The 17,427-nt window shown below is 52.0% G+C and overlaps 1 protein-coding gene across 2 annotated transcripts in view; it reads right to left on the bottom strand.

Moving 5' to 3' along the window:
* Positions 1-2,672: 2,672 nt before the first annotated feature.
* Positions 2,673-17,427, bottom strand: part of Grik3 (glutamate ionotropic receptor kainate type subunit 3) — a 217,505-nt gene continuing 202,750 nt past the window's right edge. The window contains 3 exon segments of one of the 2 annotated variants that reach the window (NM_181373.3): positions 2,673-3,570; positions 6,180-6,470; positions 6,874-7,096. In NM_181373.3, coding sequence (NP_852038.2) covers positions 3,443-3,570; positions 6,180-6,470; positions 6,874-7,096 — 642 coding nt within the window. In that variant the 3' untranslated portion in view covers positions 2,673-3,442. 2 annotated transcript variants of the gene reach the window in all.

The raw sequence follows: 17,427 nt of genomic DNA, 5'->3' as shown, positions 1-17,427 counted from the left end.
ACCTGCTCAGGAATGCCCCTTCTGCCCCATCCAAACCAACCTCTGTTATTTCCCATTTGCTCTTCAGAGCATCTGTCTGCTCAGGTCTCAGCTCTGTGCACCCCTTAGGGCGTTGGGACAGGTTTCCATTTGAATGCTCTATCCCCCTCTTGATTAACTTCCCTACCTACCCTGGCAGAGACACGGCTCAGCTGGGCAGGGTGGTCTCCAGGGTGCTTGGCACTGGGTTGGTCTCTAGGACAAACACAGGACTTCAGCCAGAAGGCAAGCATTAGTCACACCTCTGGATATAAGGCTCGGGTGGGAGGGGAGATCCTGCAGCACACCACCCCTCTTCCAGGAAAACGTCTATAAACCATCCCCCTGACTGCTGTCATCCAGTCCCCCCACTGCTGTCACCCAACCCTCATTACCTCTATGAACATCTTTCCCACCGACCACGCCCCGCCTCTTCTCTCATCACAGTCTACATATGTGCATAGCCTTAGAAGAACATGACACGTCTGCAGTGTCATGCACAAAAGCACACGTGTGATATGGACACGGATGTGGGTGTGTATTATAAAACGGTTTTGGACAACAGAAGACAATGGTTAAGGACTACAGTGGATGAGAACGGAGTGGACAATGGTTTCATTAGAATCCTGTCAGCAGGGGTGATTTAAGAAAGGAAGGAAGGAAGAAGAAGGTTTCCCCTCTCAACAGGACACTCTATGAACAGCAAAGGAGAAGGCATCACCCCAGAAGGTGAGCCCCAGAAGGTGTCTCCCCATGCATTTTCCCATGAAGCCTTGGGAAAGCTGTGGCAAATGATTCCTCCCATAGCAGGCATGCAAACAAACCCTGGTACCCTGCCTCACTGATTGCTCTGCTGCCTCAACTCAGGATGCAAATTGGAATTTAGGTACATGTCTGCACATATATGGGTATGAGTACACGCACCCACGCAAGCATGCATACACTCACATGCACGCACGCTCCATTTTTACGACTCCTCCTGTACAGTACAAACATTAATGGGCACAGCAGTCTGGTCTGCCCTCCCGTGCTGTCTTCAGGGCTCACAAGCCTGCATAGGAGTGTGTGTGCACAGGCACTCACACAAGGACCTCTGATGACATGGCTTCTCCTTTTACAAGTATTTGGCTATACTGCAGGTTGTGTATTGGCCCCCATCCTCTGCCATTCAGTACATAGGTGCCCCCCCCCACACTCTCACATAGACACACACTCACACACACATGCTCTCACACACGTACACATTCACACACACCTTCACACACTCATACACATATTCACACATTCACACTCATACACACATTTATTCATGCTTATATCCATCATATACTCACCAGAGCCCCATGTCCACATGGCTTCTCTCGTTTTTACATAGATGAGACTCTGTTGCAGGTCCTGACTGAGCTCTTTTCCTATTACACACACATACACACACACACACACACACACACACACACACACACACACACACGTACGTCCTAAAGGGGGCCCTTAGTATTGCCTGCTATGGTGTCCATTAAAACCAGCTCCTGAAACTCTCACACAGAAAGCAAACACACAGATTGTGCGGCTCCTCTCTCCAGCCAGCATGGCTTTTCCTATCATTGTGTGCCCTGGGCTTGACTGCAAGTCTCTCTTTCCCCCCTCCCCCAGTGCAGCCAGTCAGCCAGAGCTCCTGAGAACCAGCGTGGTGGGAAAGATCACGTGTGCCCACATGGGGGTCCCGTGATTGACTGAAGGGGTTCCTTCATCTCTGCTGAGAAGACTTGAGATTTAGATGTAACTCATCCAAGCCTGGACCCCCTGGCAGCACCAGAAAAGTGAGGGAGTGTGGGTGACTGGTGTCCTCAGTTCTCAGTTCTCAACCCATATTGCCCACCCTGGTCCCTGATCAGAGATCAGCATCCACCCTTAGCTGTGGGGGCCCCAATGGCCCTGTCATGCTCTCTGTAAGGACACTTTTTGCCTAACCCCTCACATCTGAATCTTTCTATGACCATTACAGTTTCTAACTCCCAGAGATGGAACCAATGGGTCATCTGCTCACCCCTTTGGCTGTCCCCTCCCTTGGCTTCTCCTCTGGGTCTCCCTTAAATCTCCTAAGACCATAGCTGCTCCAGAAAAGAGACCAGGACCAGGATGGCCTTGTGTCTCTGTGTTGGGTCTTTGGTTAATCTTCCAGGAGGCAGCTACTCCTTCACTATCCTGGGGGCCTCTGGACGTCTCATATCCTGCCCCTGAAGGCTTTCTTTAGGGGGATCATTAGGTTGGGCATAACCAAAAAGTTCTTTGGGTCCCATCTGCCTTCTCCCACCTACCCCAAAGTTAGTCTGTGCAGTGGGGGGTGGGTGTGGGGACAGCAATTCCTCTTTTGAGGAGCTGTGGCTTGGCTCACATTTCAGCTGAGGCCGGTCTTCTCTTTTCAAGATGACAAAGGGAGGCCAAACTCAAATGGCCGGGACAGGAAATCACCAATGAGTAGATGGTAGAGGACCCAGGGTCCCTATTGCTGGCAAAGAAGTTGTCCTATTGGTTCAAGGGCCTGTGGGGTTTTCATGGAGCCCACATTTCTTCTGCAGACTTTCCAATGTCAACTGAGTCTTCGGACATTCCTTATGAAGGAGGGCACCTTCTTTGCTCTGTGCAGATGTGGAGAATTCGCTGTGACTACGACTTTCGTTCGCATTCCTGGGGACTCTCTAAACGCTCGTGGCTCAGGGACACTGACCCGAAGCATCTGAGACGGCAGTCTCCGTCCGAGTGTCCCCTTCTCCCATGCCAACCCCCCTCCTTCCCACACCTCTTTTCGTGTTGCCGAGGGGCTGCTGTCGGCGAAGCCACGTTGGGGAGGGCAGACCCAGGTGAATAGCCCTTAAGGGCTGAAGCTTTGCTTCTGTCCAGGTATGGATGGCTGCCTTGGGGCTCCCACTGGTGGCCTCCTCAGAACACCCTCAAGGCGTTCTGAGCTGGAGTCTCTGCTCTCATGGGTGCGTGCTAGAAGGCCTGGACTTGAGGGGAGGGAGGGAGGTGTAAGAGCTATCTCTGGTGTTCCGAGGCCTCTGCAGAGCCCTGGCCGAAGTAGCTGGCTATGGAGATGGTCGGTGAGTGCAGCCTGAGAGGCGTGTGCTTCCGCTGGCCTTCACAGCTTCAGAAAGCCACAAAAAAGACAAGAGGAGATGAAGCCCAAGCAGCTGCTGAGGGCCCATGGGTTTCCCCGGTAGGTAAGAGCTGATGGTTCACAGCCGGATGCGGGCAGCAGCTCCATCCCCAAGGCCAGCATGAGATGAGGATGTCCTTTCGGGTCTCCTTTGCCTTCCTCTGCGTGGACCGGGCCTGAAGTCCCCGCTGGACCCAAGTCTAAGGGAAGACAGGGGCTAGCGAGGTGCTGCAGCTCATGCTGTCCTTGCCTGGAAGCCTTCGGTCATTAAAGGTGTGCATGTTGATAACCGCATCTGTCTTGACCATCATAGGAGGCTGTGGCTTGTGCTTGAGACGCCGCTGGCAGGTGAGGGAGAAGCGGATCTCGTCGGCCACTGTGCTGCAGAAAGAGCGCTGCGGAGGGACAAGAGGTAGGGTGAGACAGATCCTCTCCTCCTCCTGATACTACCACAACGCCACCCGCGCCTTTTTACACCTACATCCCAACATCTCGAGCCTCAGAAAGATGACTGGGAAGTCCTCTGTAGACTAAGGGGGAGGGGCAGATGGTATCATCTTTGTGCTTCACAGAGAAGTCCACAGCAGCCTGAATGGCCTGCACTCAGAGCCTAAGGAGCTCTTATGAGCCTGCTGGGGGATTCCACTAGACTCTAAGGTTTTCCTCCCATGAATCCAACCTCTCTTACACTAGGCCTGACCTGGAATTGGGGCTGCAGAAGCCCTTGAGACACACCTTGGGTGACCTGTTCCGGTGGGCCTTCCAACTACTGTCTCCTGCTCAGCCTGTGTCTAAGGCGGGGGCCTGGTGAATAGGTCTACTTGAGGGCTTTCTGAACATGGTTCCTGAAGCTAGCAGAGGGACAGTAGGAGTGTGGCATCCCCACAGGGGTTTAATGGCCATAGCTCCTAAGATCAACTACTGGGGTCACCTGGACTGAGATGGTGCCCAGTGGGGCAGGATGATGGCCCAACTCAGACAGTAAGGCTATGAAGCATCATCGATGGGGTATGTAGGTTATGGTCCAGGGGAATGGAGGCCTCTTGTTAGTGATGACAAGCCCCCTCCCTTTCCTGCTCTATGTAGGACACTGGTCTCTTTAGCCTGCCTTTTTGCATTTTGTGTTTCCTACATACAAGGCTACATGCTGGGCATGAGGCAGGGAGTGGTGTCGAAGAAGGTGAGGACTCCAGGATCTGGGAACTGTCATCTAGCAATGGGACGGGAACAGACAGCAAGCATGTGCATAAGGAAATCCTCCAGCCAGTCATGGCTATTATGAAGAGGCTAAAGCCATGGGGCTGGAGAACACTGGCTGCCCTTTCAAGGACCCAGGTCCAATTCCCAGCATCCGTAAGTCAGCTCACAACTGTCTGTAAATCCATTTCTAGGGGACCCGATACCCCCACACAGACATAAATGCAGGCGAAACACCAATGAACATGAAATTAAAGAAGAAAAGGTTACAGTCATGATGTGGAAGAGACGAGTGGGGATGAGAAAAGGCTATTTAAGGAGGTGATATGAGTTAAAATCTACATGCCAGATGCAGCTAAGAATATGGTGTAGTTCAGGCCCAGGTAGGTGAACCGACATGTGCAAAGGTCCTGAGGCAGAAACATGCCGGGTATGTCATGGACTCAAAAGGAGTCGTGTGAGACGAGGTGAGGGAGAGGGATGGGAAAGAGCCTGTAATTTAGAATTCGGTTCAGTCTTAACAGGGATTCCTAAAGACTCTGGCAACTGCTCTTTCTCAACGTATCCTAAGTTTTAACTGTTCCCCGTTGGACATTTAGGCATTTACCCAGTCTTTTATGTTGTGGTTCATACCTAAACAAACATCCTTGCGAATTAAACAACCCATATCCTTGGCCACTTCAGACAACAGCTAGTCAGCCGCAGAGCCGGTTTCAGAGACTCAGTTTCCCCTGGAGTGGCCTTCTGGGATTGTACCTTTTCAAGCTCCCCTTAGGCGGTGGCTAACTCACATAGCCAGAGCTGTCTCTCCCTTCTCTTGGTTGACTTAGCCTTGCTGGTTGTTAAACAACTCCAGTCCATTTTGATGGATCTATCAGGCACTGATTGTAATGAGCCCTCTGCCTGTGACCCAGCGGCAGCCACACTGGGCTGGGATGCTTTTGAACTTCTGCCGGGAGAGGCGACTCCCTAACCCAAAGGCTCTTGGCTCAGGTGCACGTTTAAATCACCCCGTGGGCCTTCTTCAAACTCTAGAGTTAGGCTCTACCATGGGCCAATTAAAACAGACTCTCTGGGAGCGAGGCCAGGGTATTAGCACTTAAAACTCTCTCTCCATGCTTCTAATTTGCCACGGGACCCGGGGCTCCTGCCCCAACCGACCACGCTTGAATTAATCAGGCAGGGAAAGGCTAGCTTTACTGTTTGCACACTTGGGCCATCCCTCAGAACTTTGCTTTTTTAAAACTTTTCATTATGGAAATTTCTCAATATATGCAAAAGCAGACTGTACAATATAATGAACTCCTGGGCCTCTGTCACCCAGCTTCAACAATTACCCTGGGGGTTTTTAAGAGGGGAGCTGACATGGTTTGAATTAAGTTTGAAACAGGGGACTGGCTGCTCTGGAGCTCAGAGATGGTGGTAGAGAACCGTGGCAGGCAGGAGGCACCGTAGGCTGGGAGTCAGCCTGGGGGTAGCGGGGGGCGGGGGCAGCCAATGTAGAGAGAAACGATAGAGGCTTAGGAGGCCACGTGGATAGAAGGCATGGAATTAGGCTCCTTCCACCTCCAGGTTGGATTGACAGAAAAGGTGTGTCAGCAGTGTGGAGGCTGGGGCATAGCTTGGGCTGCACACTGGCCTGGGTCGGAGTGGAGTAGGGGCTGATGGGAAAACATGCGCTGTCAGGACAGAGGAGAGCTGGCTGGATCCTGGTGGACTGGATGCAGGGGGGTGGACAGGATGGTGAGATGAGACAGTCGGAGTGCATGCCCTCAGGAGGACGAAACCAGCTTAGTCTTGTCCTTGCCTTCCTTCCCTGTCCAACGCAGCCTCCTCCAGGGCCTCACCTGCTCCCGTTCCGCTGTCTTGCGGAGTTTGTATATAAACTCGCCCACTGCCACCAACACGGACAGGACTAAGCCGGCAGCCAGGACGATGAAGATGCCGCCAATCTTCTGGATGCCCAGTGCGCTGGCCTCCTTGTTCTCCTCCTCGGGGCACCCGCTGCCTCGCCACCACTTCTCCTTCATGATGTGCAGCTTGTCCTCCTCCTGCAGCTGCAGAATGGCGATGGTGATTTTGTCCCTGTAGGGGGAGCCTGTGGAGGGGGAGGGGCGGTCAGTGGGGGGCGGTTTACCAGAGTTGCCTCTGAAGCTTAAAAAGGGGATTCCTTTCTATAAGGCCCCCTGTCCACGTCCAGGTAAGGTATTTTGGTGGGGAGGCCTGTGTGTGTGTGTGTGTGTGTGTGTGTGTGTGTGTGTGTGTGTGTGTGTGTGTTGCATCAACAGGGAGAGGGCAAGGGAAGGCTAGGCTGTCTCTGTCCTCAAGGCCAGGCCTGATCATGCCAGGGTTGTGTCTCTATCCCTCTGCTCCTGGCTGAGGAAACATCACCTTCCCAAGTTCAGTGACACCACTCTGGGGAGCCATTGTAAGCAGAGGGTGGAGGGGCTCAAGATCCTGTGTCTGCAGTGCAGCCCTCTCCCCTCGCCCAGCTCGCTCACCCATGGGCGTGCCGATGCCGTAGCCCTTGGAATCGATGAGGCCGCCGATCTGGGTGAGATTGCAGTTCCTTTGTGTGATGTACTCTATGGTCGTGGACTCCATGAGCAGAGCGTAGTCAGCTGTGAGTGTCCGCTGGATGCCCTCCTCATTGTTCTTCACCAGAGCCGAGGGCTTGCTGCTCATGAAGGCCCACATCTTCTCAAAGGTGGAGATCTTGGATTTCTGGGTGGCGAGAGAGGGGAACATTTAAACCAAGAGTAATGGAGCCCCTCCCCCATGCTCCACTCCCTTTGGTCACTCAGCATGGCTCCTGCCATCCAACTCTGGGTGTATTCTGTAGGGTGGGGGAGCACCACCATTGCATGGGTATAGAGGTGAGGTGGTGCTGGGCACAGTTGCAAGGCACTAAAGCTGGGGTTCAGACTCTGGCTTCCTTCCTAGTAGCCCTTTGGAACTAATTAATTAAACTTTGAGACAGGTTTGAGGCTAGCCCAGGCTGGCCTCACACACCTTAGGTAGCTGAGGGTGCCTTTAAACTTTTGATCCCCCTGCCTCTGCTTTCCAAGTGCTGGGATTAGAGGTGCGTGCCACCACATCTGGTTCGTGTGGTGCTGGGGATTGAACAGCGCTTCATGTATACGAGGCGGACATTCTGCCAACCTAGCTACAGTCTCTGTTCTCAGACTGACTTCTTCAACATGAGTTTTCTCCAACATCTGTCAGGGAATTAACAAGCAGAGACCTTGTTCTAAGGGCCTTATCTGTATGAACTCATCGATCGATCGCCGGGATCACATGAAGCACGTGTTATTAGTCCCATTTTGCAGATGGGGAAGCTGAGACACTGTTAAGTAATTCACCCAAGGCTATCCAGAGTTGAAATGGTAGAGCCGTGTTTCAAATCCAGACCCTCTGGAGACAATCCCTGTGCCTACCCATACAGCTGCATTGCATCCAAGTAACCACTAGGGGGCACACGTGAAGGTTAAGCTCAGTGGATTTTGATTCCCCATGTTACTTCAGGCAAAGCTGGCCCTCCAGCTTTTTTTTTTTTTTTTTTTTTTTTTGCACTCTGTGTCAGGAGAGGACTGAAGCATGGTTCTGGTCTGTTCTTAGTACTGAGAGAGACGCAGTGGGAGCTGCTAGCAGAGAAAAAGGCAGGTTCCTGGGAGTAGTGGCCTGCAGATCCCTGTGCTGGCTTCATGCCTGAGACCACAGGCGGGGTAGCAGCCTGGTGGGTGGGTTGCAGTGTCTGCTCTGGGAAGATTCAGGAAGGTCCTTGGGACCAGGAGAGAGGAGAGAGGGGTGTGCATAAGTGTACCTGCTGTCTGGTTGTGCACAAACCTTCCTGGGAACTTGATGTATGCCAGCTGCCTGGTCTCAATAGACACCAGCCCTGCCTTAGTCCCAGGGGAAGAGGTGGCTCTGAGAGCCCCATTGTATCGGCTGTTTCCAAGTCTGGCTGTGGCTTTCTGTGATGTCAGCCTGTCTGATTGGCACCCAGCCCAGCTCTGGTACACGTGACAAGATGGGTGCCCTCCCACAGGCTGGCACAGGCCTGGGGGAAGGGTAGGGGATCAGGCCATGGCTGCCAGAGCGGGCAGGGAGCCCGAGAGGAATATATACTTTCTCCTCTCTGGGTGCTTCTGGGCTCTGGAAGGGATGGGCGCCCTGAAACTGGCGGTCAAAGTCTACAGCACGCCCCAGGGAAGGAGGCCACAGATAGGAATGACTATCAGAGCAGCATTGAACCACTGAGTACTACAGAGCATGGAATCTTTCACAAAGTCGTTGCTCCCTGCCTGCAAACTCACGTGCCTCAAAGCCAGTGCACAAAGGGTTCTGATGCACCAGATCTCTAGGCTTCACCCAACCTTTCTTCGCTGCAACCATTCCTGTTCTCTCTCAGCTGCCCCACCCCCACAGCCACCTGCCTTCACCCAACTCTGCAACTGGCCAACTTCCAGTCTTCTTTCCACCTCAGCTCCTCCCCAAGTGCTCCCCTGTTAACACCTCTCCCCTCAGAGAGGATTCTCATCTCTGGTTTTTTCTGAGGCTCCAGATGTTTCTCATTTTCCAGATAATTTCTGATATGCAGATTCTCCTCTGGCAGCTTCTCCGGCCCCTCTTCCTGCTTGGCACGCGCCTTCCTTAGCACTGCCCAGTTTCTAACGACTCCTGTCTCCCGGGGGTCACACCCTTGTTCATTCTCCTCCTGAGCGTGGGCTAGACCTCTTGGCCTGCTTTCGATCACTCTCTGGTAGGGGTGGAGTGGCACCCCTGAGTGACAAGACTTTGTCTTCATCTCCTCAGCTCTTCTCCCAGGTGGTGGTGACAGTACTGTCACACAGAATCGATTAAGAGATCCCCATGCAAGCGACAGAGGACGGCATCTCAACTCAGTACACAGTACTTCTCTTGCTCAGTCCAGCGACCAGAGGGGAACTGAGCATGCACTCATGCCATGGGCTTAGAGGCCATGCCTCGAATGACTGCAGCCTTTGCTGACGGCTGGATCACAGCCCCGTGTGGAACCTCGGGCCAGAGGGCTCTCAAAACTCCACTGGATTCCTGGCCACCGAGCTGCCAAGTGACAGATGTTGTTTTAAGATGTGAAGTTTGGGGTAATTTGGTAAGCAGTATAACTAATACCCTCTTACACGCATGTTCCCAAGAGCTGCACCGTTCCTGATAGAGCTGTGTGTATAGATAACCACAAACGTCCATCCTGTAGCCAAATCATTCAAGTCCAACCAACCATCCCCACTTGGCCAGACACGCGCTCCTCAGATCCACGTGCATGCTGGTTGTTCCGACCTGACTGCTTTTCTCCTTTCAAAGACTCCCGCTCCTCAGCTGCCTCCCGTTCCTGCCTCCTGCTCCCCAAACTGTTTTCTACAGAGGTGGGAACCAGGGTTGAATGAGGCATCCAGACTCTCTTTTACCTCCTAAGGCTTTTACCTGTTATTTCATCCACTGTTAATCCATGCACGTACACATGCATCCAATAGTCTCATGCCCCCACCATGCCTGCATCAGTCCAGCCAGTCCGCTAATCCACTCATACACATATCCATCCCTTTCCTCTTCTTCTGGGCCATCTGCTCATTTCCCCTCCCCGACACTGTCCACATACTAGATATTGAGCTCTGACTCCTCATCTAACTTGTCACCTCTATTTGCCTGTTCCTTTTACACGTGTCCATCTACTCATCCTCTTCCTCACCGAGCCATCAGCTACCCATCCTCTCTCCCCACCTTACACCCAGCATGTCCACTTGCTGCCCCATGAAACTAGTCATCTAGAGCTTCTTAGTCTTGGCAAATGTGACCAGTGGCCCTTTCTGTGAGCCTGCCATACTCCTGTGCCTGAGAGTGTGGTCAGAACACCGATCTGTGCCAACCCCACTGTCTACTCTCCCTTCCCTCCTATCCACAGCCCCTGGGGAGGCCAACAGACATACTTCTTTAGATCGTAGTCCAAGGCAGGGAGCTCAGTTGAGTCTGGAGGATGTACTGAGGCGGATAGATGAACAAGGAAGGACATGGGAGAGCGTGGGACAGTTAAGACAGGAGATGACACCAGGAAGGAGCCTGCTGTGACAATGCCCTTCAAGAATTCCACCTTCCAGTTTCAGGGTTCTGTTTTTGGCTTTTTGTCACAGAAATTCTACAACCTGCTTCCCTTAGCTGTTCTTGACCCAGACCCTGGGTCCCATGGTCAAATACACGTGCCCACAGTCTCCTGGGACAGTTCAGTGATTCTGGAGCACAACCCTGACCCCCCTGATGACATGTCCACCGTAGAAAGAAGCAAAGCTCCTCTCATCTCTGTGGGCCCCCATCACCACTGCCGTCACCTCCTTGGGGAGTGGAGTCCCACATGCGATGGCCCCAGAGTCATCTGTCTGTTCTGGCTCTGGTGGGAGCCTTAATAAGGATTACTGCAGAGCCAGTCACCTAAATCAATTAATGGAATCGTTTGGAGCAGCCAACACAGGGCAATCTGCCAGGATGAAGATGCGTTTTTTTTTATCAGGAAAAATTGGCAAGAAAGGAAGTTCCAGGCTCACGACTCTCCCATTTCAGCCTCCTCAAAGAAGTGAATTGATTTTCTCCAACTGAAGACACTTAATCTTGAGAATTTAACATTTCTGTACAAGAGAATGTATATGGGGCTATATGTGCATATATAAACACGTATCTATCAGCTTTGAACGCAACCAAGTCTCAGAGAATGTGTGTAGAGAGGCAGCTGCAGTGTGATTCCAGGCGAGACTCTGGGTATTTTCCATTCTGAAGAAGAGACCTTTTCTTAGATTAATTAGCTTGCCTGTCCCAGGATGGGGAGTCTTTGGCCCCACCAGAGCCATGTCCTGGAGCAGTTAATCACTTCTCCTGGTTTATTTCTGTGGGCACCAGGAGGCCTCTCTGAATGCCCTGCCCCTGCTATTATAGTCCTAAGAGGAGCTGTGGCTTTTTCTTCAGAGGGGACCTAGAGATGAGGACTGCAGGTGTGGGTGGAAGATCACAAAGGGGTCAGCTCTACTGCATGGACCCCAGTGTCACACTAGCTTGTCTTCAAATGCCAGCTCTTTGTGCCAACCACATCTCTGGGCCTCACCCTTCCATGTCTGTAAAATGGGGCCTTTAAGGATGCTATTGCACCTGCCTGTCATCAAACTCAGCAAAGGAAGGGCTGCAATGAGCACAAAGTTCTGACCCTAAGGCTCTCTATGTGGCTGGAATTATTATTCCTCAAGGCTCCTCAATTCTCCTTAAAGCCTAGTTTTCCTACTTAGAAAGAGGAAATAATCTTCATAGTGCAGAACAGTTACGGAAAATAAGTGACACAAAATGGAGGAGGAGGTGGCTCAGTTGGTAAAGGACCTGAGTTTGATGCCCAGAGCCCACATAAAAAAAATTCAGGTATGGTGACACATGGCTTATAGTCCAATGCTAGGGAATCAAACAGGCGGATCCCTGGGGCTCACTGGCCCCAGCCTAGCCTATGTGGCAAGGTCCAGGCTAGCAAGAAATTCGATCTCCAAACAATGGAGCCTTAGGAAGGATGCCTGTGCTGTGCCTGCACACATATGCACATAAGATTCATGCCCTTGAACTCAAGGGCCACATAAGCTCACTCACATAGACACACTCACATGCACACATACGTACACTCACACTCACACAGACACACACACTCAAAACAAGCACACACATCCATAAACACACACACACACATGCACATGTGTACACACATACACAAACACAAGCACACACACATGCACACACGCGTGTGCACACATGCACATACACGCACACATGGATCGGAACCTCAAGTGCTGACAGGCCAGCCCTAGCACGGGAGATGGTTTGAGTCTGGGCGAGACTGGAAGCCAGAGCCAGCCATCGCCTCTGTGTTCCAGGAGCGGTTCTGCAGGAGTGCCAACTTGAAGATGCCAGATCGTTCACATGTTCAAGAGACTGGAGTTGTGAATATTTCCAATGCAAAAGTCTCAAGATTCCAAAATGCTGACAACCGGCTTAAAATTTTTTTTCTACATCAAAGCAAGCAAAGGGTGGCCTCAGAATCATGTCTCTGAGGTGGATGGGCCTGCGCCACCAGTTGTGTTAGTAAATAGTAAGACTATTTATTCAATGTCATGAGATGTGTCCTATAGAACAGAAAGCCCTCTAAGCTGTGTCGAGGAATCCCCTTGTTAATCATCTCAGGAACTCTGTGGCATTGAGGACATCATTTATACCCAGTTTACAGAAGGTGAAACTGAGGTCCAGGGAAGTCTTCTGAAGCTTAGGCATTTTCAGGGACTTCCTTACCATCCTTGAACCTTGGCTGTACCTGCTCCTTCCTTTCTGCAATCTCCTAGAATCCTTTCTTTTGTTTTGGAGTCAGGGTCTCACAATGTAGCCCTCGCTGACCTGGAACTCTGTGTAGACCAGGCTAGCCCAGAACTCATAGAAATTCACCTGCTTCTGCATCCCCAGTGAAAGAATCCTTCTAAGACCTGACTCCCTGTCTCCTCAGCTCTCTCTGTGTGAATGGTCCTGCACATGGTCGGATAAGAGGCAAACATTCTACCACAAAACTCAGAGACCCTGGAGAAAGGAGAATCCAGGTGTCAAAGGTGCTTTCTGCTTGAGTCATCTGCCTCAGGAGGCGGAACTGGGGACAAGATATTCCCTGGCCCTGATGCTCGCTGAAGGCCTAGGAGCTCACTGACTCCTGGTAAATGGTCACAGGTAGGAACCAGTATCTACTTTGTCTAGGTGAGCAACTTGGGGGTTGAAGCAGTGAAACAACTTGCTCAGAGACACCTATCGGAGACACCACCCAGGACACATCCTGGTTGCTCTGACTTGAAAGCATGGTGCTTGATTGCATCGGGCTAGACCGTACTGGCGACTGCCTGGCTTTCCCGCCCTGCTTCTGCTGTAAACTAGATCTAGGGCTGTGAAGGGAAGGAGGGCAGCAGCAGAGAGCGGGCTGAAGATACTGGGGGATGAGGTGTGGGTAGCCTCCTGAGCCCTCCAGCTTGGGGAGATATCCACTCTTCAGCTGGCACCTAGGGTGTGCAGGGCAGCCTCTCCATGTCCCTTCCAGGTAAGATGCTGCAGTTGAGGCATATAAGGGGGGGGATCAGCCACTGGCAGGGAGGAGGAGGAGCCCTGCTTTTGAGGATTCAGACTCCCATGCTCCCCCACTACCCCTCCCCAGCAGACCCACTGTGCAGAGCGCCCAGCTCCACCACTCAAAGAGGCCACAATCCCAGCAGAATCCCTTCCAACATTCTCTTCCTTCAAAGCTGCCCAGCTCCCCTGCCAAGAGCTCACCTCCCCCACACCCTCCTTTACATTTTTGCCTACATATTTTTACAGCCAAACAGTGCTTTCAAAGGCCTCCTTTTTCATCTCCTAATTAATTTTTATCTTCCAAGACGGAAGGGAGGACAGCACAGGAGACGCTGTTTGTGATGTCTGTTGCTCCCTGACAATTCTCCCGGCAAACCTCCTTCGGAGCCAAGGGGCAGATTCTAGACACCCAGCATCCTGCAAGCAGCTGGCTGAGCTCAAGGGGCTCGGGGCCCTGATGTCCTGCTTCGTGCTGTTCCCTTGATTATGGTCTACTCTTATCCATGGGAGCTTCGTTTACTTATTTGGGGTGTGTGTCTACACATTTGTGTGTGTGTGTACCCATGCATATGAAAACCAGAGGCCAATATCTGGTATATTTCTCACTTGTTCTTTATCTCTTGAGACAGGGTCTATCATTGAAGCTTTACTGATTCGCCTGGGCATTCTGGCCAGAGAGGAACAGAGGCCTTCCTCTATCTACCCCCACACCCAGTGTTTGCTAGGTGCCAACATGCCTGGCTTTTACATAGGTGCTGGGGATTTGAACTCAAGTCTTCATGTTTACGTGGCAAGATCTTTACTGACTGAGCCATCACTCTTTAGTTCTATGTACATGTAGCGCCTAACCAGGCACGTGCTAACCACAGAAATAAATGATCTTGTTTTAAACTTGGGGTATGTGGGGAGCACTGCCTGCTTGTTATCTGTGCTTACTACTGCTTACCTCCTGCACCGGCTCCTCCTGGCTTTACCACCTTTCAATCTTGTCCCTTCCACAGCACCAGACACTCAAAAACTTTATTAGTTCTCTGTGTGGCCAGTGTGCCAGGACTGTGCTGGGTTGTGGACATGGCCCAACCCACCACAGCTCCATGGCAGGAAACTGATAAGAAGGACAAAAGGTAGAGGCTTTTTCCCAGTCAGGTGTGGTTCAAATCCTAGCTCTGACTTTTTTTTATTTGCTGTTAGGCGAGTCAATTAGCCTCCCAGAGCCTTGCTTCCACTGTGTGTAACATGAGGCGGTAATACTCACCTGTTTTCTAGGGCTGTTAGGAGGATGGCAGAGAAACAGGCGAAGTATGGGCACACGCCTGGGACAATGTGGCTGACTGCAGAGAAGTATTAAGGGGTCGGGGAGAATGGAAGTGGGGCTGGTCCAGCCTGGGGTCACTCTGTTGCTGTTTCTGGCAAATGAGCCTTTGAGCCCCATAGTCCTGGCTGGGTAGCAGATTCGGTGTCCCTCCTCTGCCCTCCTTACTGCAGGGGAGGAGGGTGGCTGTGCAGTGGCTGCTTGATGCTGAGGACTGGGGCTCAGTGGGGAGCTGGGACTGGGCTGTGAGAAGGCAATCTGAGCATCTCTGCATGGAGGGAGGCGGGGCCTCCAATCAGCCGAGATGAGCCTGCACCGGGCTTATTTATGCCTCTTCCCTTTGATCGGGAGCCCTGCTTAGAGACTGGCTCATGCCTAATGCATGAGATGCTCCAGTAGTCAAAGGGCTGGGCTGTGGCCCGAGGACAGGGAGTGAGCAAGCAAGCAGTGAGGGTGCATGTGCACACACACACACACACACACACACACACACACACACACACGAAAACATTCACATCCAAGCACAGATCTACATATGCACATATAGGCAGACTCTCATCCATGTCACATGTGCAGGGGCAAAATGCTCATTAACATGTGCCATCTACACACAGTCAGTCATACATGCGTGTGCATCCTGTCAGACTGACTCACACTCATGAGATTCCAACAAGTGCCTGACACCTCTGACAACCTTTTATTTCCCCTTGAGCTCAGTCTACACTGTACCCTCCCCAGCAAATGGTGGGACCAGCTTCCACTGGCGATAGCTGAGTGCAAGGGAAGGAAAGCCCCTCTTTCCCCTTTTCTTTTCGGTATGTGGCTGCCTCCGGCCTCAGGAGAGACACAGGGAGCTGGCAGAAAGTGCTGGGACGTGAGCACCCATGGGATAAAGGCATTTTCCACTCTAATTTCTTCCTTTATTTCCTCAGGCCCCGTTGGGGCTCAGTCCATTTCTTCGAGTTTCCAAAGAGGCAAGGGCTCAGGGATGAAGAAACAGAGCCCAGAGTAAAGGGAAACACTCAGGCTTCCAGACTGGCAGAGGGCAGCTGATTAATAAGCCAATGGATACACCCGCACAGTTCCCAAAGCCTGATGCTTCCAAGGGGTAATTAGAGGACCACTTCTCAAAGCATCCCCAGCCGAAGCCCCAGCAGCATCTGGGAACTTGTTAAAATCCCCCCTTTCTCTCTCTCCCTCCCTCCCTCGCTCTTCCTCATTCCCTCTCTCTCCAATTCTTCCTCCACCCCTTCTCCCTCTTCACTCCCTCTCTCTCCAATTCTCTCTCTCCCTCCCTCCCTTGCTCTTCTTCACTCCCTCTCTCCAATTCTCTCTCTCCTCCTCCTCTTCCTCCCTCCCTCCCTTGCTCTTCTTCACTCCCTCTCTCTCCAATTCTTCCTCCACCCTCCTCCCTCTTCTCTCTCTCATTTTCCATCTTCTCTCTGCCTCTCCCTCTCTCTCAGGTAGCTCAGGCTGGCCATGTAGCTGGGGATGACCTTGAGCTTCTGATCTTCTGGCTTCAACCCCCGAATGCTCAGATTACAGGTGTGCACCACTATACAATTGCTTTGCTGTGCTGGGATTGACCCCAGAGTTTTGCGCATGGATACCCAAGCACTCTACTTCTATATTCTCGGCTCAGAAGGCCCATCATGCTTCCACCCTAGGCCTCCTGAGTCAGATGTGTGTGTGTGTGTGTGTGTGTGTGTGTGTGTGTGTGTGTGTGTGTGTGTTTGGGTGTACACAGGACAGGAGTGTGGGCGGGGAGGTGACATCTTTTTTGATGACAGAGGCTCCGTCGTATTCAGACACATATTCAAGTCCCAACACCACTGGCCTAGCACCTAAGTTTTGGAGAGAAGCAGATGAGGATGGGGTCCAGCTCCTCCGGATGTGAGTCGTCAGGTAAGCCATTGATCTGCCGTCGGCTCAGTTTCCACCCATAGATTGGGAATAATTACAGTGCTAATCTTACGCGGTTTGAGGAGGTTAACAGAGGCTAAGCAAGGAGCAGTCTGGCCCACTGTGAGCACCCAGGGCTACAGCTATTGCTGTTCATCTAGAAGCACACTGAACCTACCCCTTCGTGGGTTCGGCCAGAGACCCTTGACTTCAACTAGAATGACAGAAAGGGAAAACCATGGAACTGAGCCAACACTTTCAAAACTGGAGGAGCAACAAAGTCCTGGCTCCTGTGAAAGCAGTCACCTAGGCAGGAGGAAGGGACTTTCTATGAAGACACTGGTATTCCAAGAGGAGGGGATGTGCCTTCTACTCTTGGAAATGGGCAGCTCACCCACGCCAAGTCAGCCTCTGAGAGATAGATGGACTAAGACCCCAAGCCAAGAACAGGGTACCAATGGTCCCAGGGCTGTCTGGGCCATTTCTCTCTTCCTGCCCTGTCCACTCCTTTCTGTCTATCCTCCTCCCATGGTTCACATGGTTTGCCTTAGCAACTTTCAGAACTTGAGACCAATCTATAGAGCTCATCATCACAGCTCCTTAACCTCAACGGGTTTCACCAGGGAGAGGCTGAGTCTTGTGGTTAGAATCCAGGTCCTCTGGATTCTGAGTAGGGAGGGAGGGA

Source organism: Rattus norvegicus, chromosome 5, assembly GCF_021556685.1.
Source record: "Rattus norvegicus strain SHRSP/BbbUtx chromosome 5, alternate assembly SHRSP_T2T, whole genome shotgun sequence".
NCBI classification, from domain to species: Eukaryota; Metazoa; Chordata; class Mammalia; order Rodentia; family Muridae; genus Rattus; species Rattus norvegicus.
The sequence above is the reverse complement of the archived record's forward strand: the minus strand, read 5'-3'. Positions and strand labels throughout refer to the sequence as shown.